The sequence below is a fragment of the Dendroctonus ponderosae genome, unplaced genomic scaffold, assembly GCF_020466585.1.
Source record: "Dendroctonus ponderosae isolate FM_Combo_2020 unplaced genomic scaffold, Dpon_F_20191213v2 Dpon_F_20191213_6, whole genome shotgun sequence".
In the NCBI taxonomy this organism is placed as follows: Eukaryota; Metazoa; Arthropoda; class Insecta; order Coleoptera; family Curculionidae; genus Dendroctonus; species Dendroctonus ponderosae.
Genome location: NW_026018814.1, coordinates 1,204,732 through 1,212,002, shown reverse-complemented (window position 1 = coordinate 1,212,002; position 7,271 = coordinate 1,204,732). Strand labels below are relative to the sequence as shown.

General features: G+C 35.3%; 1 protein-coding gene across 4 annotated transcripts in view; it reads left to right on the top strand.

The window, feature by feature from the left end:
- Positions 1–7,271, top strand: part of LOC109536335 (RNA-binding protein Pasilla) — a 38,755-nt gene that overhangs the window by 12,676 nt on the left and 18,808 nt on the right. For all 4 annotated transcript variants that reach the window (XM_019902510.2, XM_019902506.2, XM_019902507.2 and 1 more), the window contains exon 2: positions 2,519–2,551. In XM_019902510.2, the coding sequence (XP_019758069.1) occupies positions 2,545–2,551 (7 nt within the window). In that variant the 5' untranslated portion in view covers positions 2,519–2,544. The remainder of the gene's footprint in view (positions 1–2,518; positions 2,552–7,271) is intronic.

The window sequence follows — 7,271 nt, the reverse complement described above, 5'->3', positions numbered from 1 at the left end:
AAAAAGACAGAATTTCCTCACGTCTTTTATTACAGATTGATAAATAGTGCTCCTATTTCGCAATAAGAACGAATCATTTATCAAAAAGTAATCAAAAACTATCACCTAGAGGGTATCCTGCGACACACTTAGGATCAAGCTGTAAGAGAAAATTCCAATTAGTAAAGAAATTAATTTGAAAACTTACCTTGACGTTTCGATAGCTATTTTCTGCTATCGTTATCAAAAGAACCTAAATGAACCTAAAAAAGAGTAATTGTTAATAAATTGTGTAACAATAGTAGGATAATACAGTATATGAAAATTCGTTCTGATAATTCGTCTGTGCAAATTGTCAGTTATTGCAATTGTTTTTCCAAAATAAACGATATCAATAAGAAAATTATAAATATATAAAAATCTTTACACAATAAATACAACCAAAACGATTTTAAACCATTCTTTGAACAACAAAAACAACAAGACTTATAACAAAGCAATATTTTCTCCGCTAACTTTTTGCCAAGCTCAATGAATTATAATTTACTGCATCTAAGAGAAAATGTTTCATTTTTATCGGTTGCCTCTAACATTTTCTTAAAAATATTTTTTTCTGTAATGATATTTTAGCGAATGAATTACTCCTTGATCCATAAGTTGGAGCTTCGCACTTGTGTTCGGCGGCATAAAAACCAACTTGATTTGTTCTGATTTAACATATGGGTGTTACAAACCATCGTCAAATTCGTTATAAACGGAAACTGAATATACTAACTAACCTAAAAAGCCATCGTTATATCCGAAAGTTCGTTATAAACAGGATCGTTAAAACCAGTAAAAAAATACGTAGGTCTGTATGGGTGACGTTTCAATTAAAGGGGAAAAGTACGTTTTGACCGAAAGTTCACTATAATCGGGTTCATTATAAGCGGACTTTACTGTACTTGAAATTTTATGTAAAAAATTTGTTGCAGCCACTCGAATAATTATTCGTTTTCCTATAAGCGAATAAGTTCTACTTAATTTCAGTCGGATTTATTGTTGAAAAGGACTTACTTTAATGGAATTTCGACAACATTTTTATAACTATTAATATCTACAAAATGTAAAAACAAATAAGTTTCAAAATGCCGTTGAGAAAACTGCTCAAAATTTTTTTTTCAAATGGAAATCCTGCATGCATGTGAAATTTTTATTTTTGATCGAAAATTGCATACGGGGTGGAGGTCGATTTTTTGTCTCTAATTCTACATCTAATCGACGTGCGGAATGCAACGAGCTCAATTAAAAAAACGATGACAGCTTTAAATCCGAAATAATCGACATTTTTGGCCTAGTTTGACTGTTTTTGAGTTCTTTAACCGACAATACCTTACTTATTACGGCCCAAACCCTGTATATTTGCACATTTCGGAGCTTTTTAGGTCGGAATCGATCTATTGAGTTGAAAAAACACGCAAGGGAAAATTTTGATTATTGACCAAACATTTAATAAAAGGCCAAGTAAAATTTCCAGTCACTCAAAATGCCTCCAATTCGACATCGATTTAATGATAACGTAAAAAGCTGATTTTTGGCTTGTGAAGTATGCAGCTGTGAAGTTTCAATGTGAATGTTCTTGGCTCAAGTTTCCGTAACATTTGTCGATAGTTTTATATCGGAGCGGGCTGAAAGACTTAGAGCGTACGAGGATGGATTACATTGAATGGAAAAGCTTTTCCCATTTCGGAAGTTTGGCGAGTGCTAAAGAGTTTCTATGTCTGATTGGAAGCTACATTTGATGCCTTCAAAGCATGCGGCCGGATAAAAATGTCGACTCTCTTCTAAAGCTAATTTGAACAGTTTTATGAAGGTTTATAATGGGATTAAATATGATTGCAAAACAGTAGTTGAGTCATTAAATCATTTTATTCTAAACTAATTGACTAATTACACTATTAATAGCCGCCGGTAAAGCTTAATTTCTGTTATTCCCTGGCCAGCAAGGACCAACTCAACTACCTTTCCATTGCTTCTAACTGGTTATAATTCCCATTTGAAGTAGCAGTTAGCAAAGTTTGTATTTGGAATTGTTTTAATGTTAAAAGTCCAGATTTGGGTTAATTGGGCTTGTTGGTTTTGTTAATATGCGTACACTCTTGGTCTATTGTGTTGTTTCGTCATTTAAACGACCGCAATAATTTTTCCCATTATGATCATTCCATATATTGCAGTTTTGTAAGCATTGGCGGCTCATCTTGCACAATTATTTATTGTGAAATCAGCTTAATAACCATTTCTGTGCTCTCCAGCTGAGAGGAAACCCATCATTCGTAGCAGCAAAAGACTAAACCGAAAGTTCAACATTACATGTATATGTTTCACTTGGAGTTTGAAAATAATTGGTTGAACAGAAATTGCGTTGCTTTATGGGATTTACTATTACGGTCTCGTATTGCGTTATAATTTAATTTTAACAATTGCTTCGAGAACATTCAATTTTAGGTCACTTTAGTGATCGAAATTCACACTTTTACTCATTTCGGTTTTTTTGTTTCAGATGGAGGTTCTGACGAAGGAATCGGCATGACAGGTGAGTTTTGTATATCTTTCGCTGATCTTCAATTCTCGTTTCTTGGCTAAGATATAAATATTCATGTTACTTGAAAAACACTCTTTAAGCCCACTTTGAATCATTGGTTTTGTATTGATGATAACTCGTTTTTTTCTTACCGTATGCAAGCTTGGGTTATGTTTACACATAACGATCAGAACAAGTATGCCAAAGTAATAACTGTAAGCAAACCTTCATTCTTGCCGGCCTTTTTACTTACCAGTTTTACGACAGGCCAAGTGGCCTATCGGCCAACTAACAATTGACGTGGAATTGTTTATTTTATGCAATGGGCTTTGGCTACTTAAGCTAGAAACCCATTTGATTCTCAAGCATTTGGTTGGCCGAAAATAACTGTAACAAGCCGTTATTCAGAACGTGTTTTGTTGGCATCATTTTCACCCTCTATATGCCTGCATTGATCAGTTTATCGCTTTAAAAGAGTTCTTTTTTCTGAACTGATTTCTAGTTTGAAAATGTTCGACAACAAACGGACGCAAAAAAATTAAGAGTTTTTGGCTGTCCAATGAGCAATTTCAAGTTTCTGAACGGTCTTTAGATGAACTGCAATTGAAGCCAAATCGGCTTAAAATCAATTTTTTTCTGGCAATAATACCCCGCTAATCATATCGCAATTTATTCACGTCTGTTTTCTGGCATTTTAAATGGTAGCAAAGTGGGTTAACACCAAAAACTAAATAATTCATGTTCGCAACTAAACTAAACGCATATCGATGCATGCCCTGACTTGATGCCCAAATTATACTTTAAAATGTTGATATTCATAAATGAGCTGAATACATCGGGCTTCATTGACATTCTCCGGTGGCTTAAAAAAAAGAAGTTATTCATGTCATCCATGACCGTGTGTAGTAACGGTACCCAATCGCGGGCTTTACTACACTCGAAAAATGATTTAAAACTGCTGCATTTTATCTGTTCATCAATTTTTTCACCGTTTTTAACGCCATTTGATCGGCAATTAGTTTAGTTAATTATTTAATGGCCTAAAATGTGTTAATATTTAGGCAGGCGATTCGAAATTGCCAATAAAGTGAGTGTTTTGATGGTAAAACTGCCATCGCGTTGCGGTTGATTTTACGTACCAGTGACGATATAATGCAGGAAAAAATGAGGTCGGAAGTGATTCTCCACATGTTTGAGCGATTTTGGTGAGCTCATTGAAATTTAAATTTATTTAACAGCATTCGGCCGCCACTAAATGAGACAACCAGCCGAGTAATCGGCTTAATTAACGAATATGTAATAAATTTTGGATTATTTCCAAAATAATTAATCGCGAACCATTATATTATTAGCGTGTCCAATATTTTCAAAAATTTGTCAAAATCACTGGTGAGCCTGATGGACATTCAAACTCTGCGCCTTCAGTAGGACCATCTTTGCTCTATATTTGGTTGAAATTGCGATTTTCTTTCTGGTTAGAGCTTAAAGAACGAATTTTGGAAATAGAGCTTTCATTCCTTAAATCGCAGCCACGGGACATGAATTTTCAAAAATTTACCAAAATCAGTCTTTAGCGTGATGGATTGATGGAACTTCCTCTGTTCAATAGGTAAATGTTTGCTCTATATCCGATAAAAATGTCAACTCTCTATCTGCTTGGGGTTTCTCAAGGTGCATTTTTGAGATGAAGTGAGATTGTTTGATTATCGAAAGTTTCTCAAAATCCCCCTAAGCCTGAACCATTTTTGCTCTATGTTCTCTAAAAATCCGGTGGTTTATTCACAGTTGATTGTTGATAATTATTAATATAAATCTACACTACAATTAAGTAGCGATGAAGTACAATGTTCTTGTTTGCTCTACAAATCCGCACATTTGTTTGGCCTGGATTGTGTATTCCCAGAACAGCTTGCTACCATAATCGTAGAAGTTTAATTGGAACATTAGCAAAAGTCTGGCTGTTGTTATTATGAATCCGTGCATTTAGCTGTGCTTTTCAATGGTGTTTAAGTGGAAAGGAACATCTCGTCTGACCGGCACCAGCTGACGCCGTTTTCAGTGGATCTTCGGTCGAATCTGGGACAACATCGAAGTGGTTTTTGGCACCGAAAATCGTATCGACCGGATTACTGTTCCGGTTTCCTGTTCCGACATTGAAATTTTAACTTGCTGCTTGCCTCCCTCGATGTCGAAAAACCATCTCTTTTTGCTAGTTGCATTTGAATTATTGTGGATTCGAGCGCTGCTCAACCCGCCCAAGAAGCGGACAGTTTATTTTGCTTGTGGCTGGTTTTTTGAGAGTACAGTTGGGAACTGGCTAAAGTCGCCCACTTTTCCTGCATGATTTTAGCTTAATCGGTTGGTTAGAACTTTTCTCATGACAGGTACTGTACCAAAAGCTTTTTTAAACCGCATTAAAATTCATTAAAATCATTTGGTTTTGATCGTTTAATGCTTGTGTACCTTTATGAGATTTTTGGCGATTGCTCAATTTCTTCAAAATTTGTCCACATTATTGGCGTTTCTTCTTTTAATTGGTAATGAAATAATGTCGAATACAACGTTCACAGCGAACTATTTCCCTATATTTAGACTCAATTGCATAATAAATGGTTGCACTGAACCATTTCTTAATACATGCTATTATCCAATTAGATGTTTGCAATTATGCGTGTAAATAAATTGCGTGTGCAGTCAAAGTGTGCAATCTGTAATGCCTTATAAGTCCCCCGAACACCGCGTTTTAGAATTGATTGATTTGTCCAAAACTTGTTAATAAAAGTACTTGAAACAGTTTTTATCGATTCCGATTGTATAACGGCGCTAATCTCTTGGAGGCATTCGACGTGCAAACATACTTACAGTTAAATAAATACATGTTTCGACTTAACCACTTTTGGTAAACACTTGTTATCCATTGTATTATCCAGATTAAAGTTCAAGTCTGTTATCACATGAACCAAATTTTGGACAACTTTTCCCATTCCCATGCCTAGTTTGGCTGATAGTGAAGTTTATTGAAAGGGAAAGGTTGAAAACGAAATGAACAGTAACCAGAACTGGTTGGTTGCAAGTAAAATTTATTTACAAAATACTTTTTTAACTTTCCTATAACTTACATATAACTGTGTCGCAACATTCCTAAACAATCGTTCTTTATGCACGATGCATCCGAGCCAGTTGAGCAAATTATGAAAATCCAACACGTCTCTTGATTGTCGCAATCCAAAGATATTTTCGGTTTGCGAAATCTCACAGGCCAAATACTAGGCATTTTTATATTTAGAAATCGATGTGGGCTGTGTGGGTCTTTCGACTTTTTTACTATCTGATTTACTATCTGGCTAACTCATGTCAATTTAATTGAATGAATGAGCGAAGATTGAACGTTTGCCGAAATCAACAAATCCATCAACTTGTTCAGATTAAGCTAAAATTGATTGATTTGCTGTATGATGTTTGGCAGTGAACTTTGGGGGCGAGAAAATTAGGTCTGAATTCAGACTATGAAAAAAAATGTTTAAACAGCGACTAATTACTATGAGGTGACTGACCTAAACTAACATTTCACTTGGTTTTGAGCGATTTAACAAAAACAAACCGTCTGGGCAACAAGTTGGATAAACCACCATGACATGAATCTTTCACAAATGTTTATAAACTCATTCCGCAAAAAAATGAACTAGTTTTATTTAACAAGGTCGCACCGAGCAGCTCTAGAACTGAAAGCAAAAGCGTATCGAAAGATTGCAAGTAAATCTAAATTGCAAGACGATATAACCAAATGCGTCTAAAACCAGTCTATGGAACGGTTTCAAGATCAATGCTATCGAAAGTAAAATCTAGATTAAATTGTACAGTTTAGCGGGGAATTTTTGCATGATTTTACAGATTTTTTCGGTAAAATATAGTGCCGTTTTGGGCTCAAAGTTTCGCTTTTTCCGGGCTTGAAATACGAAATTCTAAAATATGCCCATCGTGGCTGAAGATTGATGAGCGGTTTGGCCTCATTTTCTTTGAGGTTAATGGCTCTTCCAATCCCGATCCCACAAACCTTGATAAGACATTAAGAACAGTGTCGATCGTCGAAGCTTTCCCCAATATGGAGCCAAGAAAAACTGTGAAAAAACATTCATTTCAAGCGCATTCAGAGGGACTTTCCATTTCCCCTTGAGCATTTGCTAAGGTTTAGCTTGGATTTTAAATGCGTTACTTAATGATAAAAAGTTTAAATGCGGAAGTTTTCGTCGTTTCTTGTTTGGCCCAGCCATCGATGTTGATTATTAATGGCAAAATAATTTGCAGCCTTGAAATTTTCGATCTCACATATTTGAATAGGTCAACTTCAAGATTACAATCACGTTTTGCGAGTTTTTTAACGCTGATTAAGCGCAGTTGGAAATATTCCAGAAAATCGCGTTTTGGCTCGGCCAATTTCGTTAATGGTTTAGACTATCAGCCAATAGTGGAGGCTTTTATCATTTTAATATCGATTCGGGGCCTGCGAGCAAACACTGAGGAATAAAAGCTCTTAAAATATTGATTCAATTGATACGTTTAAACCGATACACAAAAAACTAATTCAACTGTGTTTCATTGAGTTTTAAGCGAGTTTTGAGCAGTCACGATGTTTAACTTTTGGGAGGTTCTTGGGTCTATTGAGCTCAAAAAATACCTACGCATGTAAAATATTGATTTTTGACGGAAAATTTTTTACGCTGTGAGGGTCAAT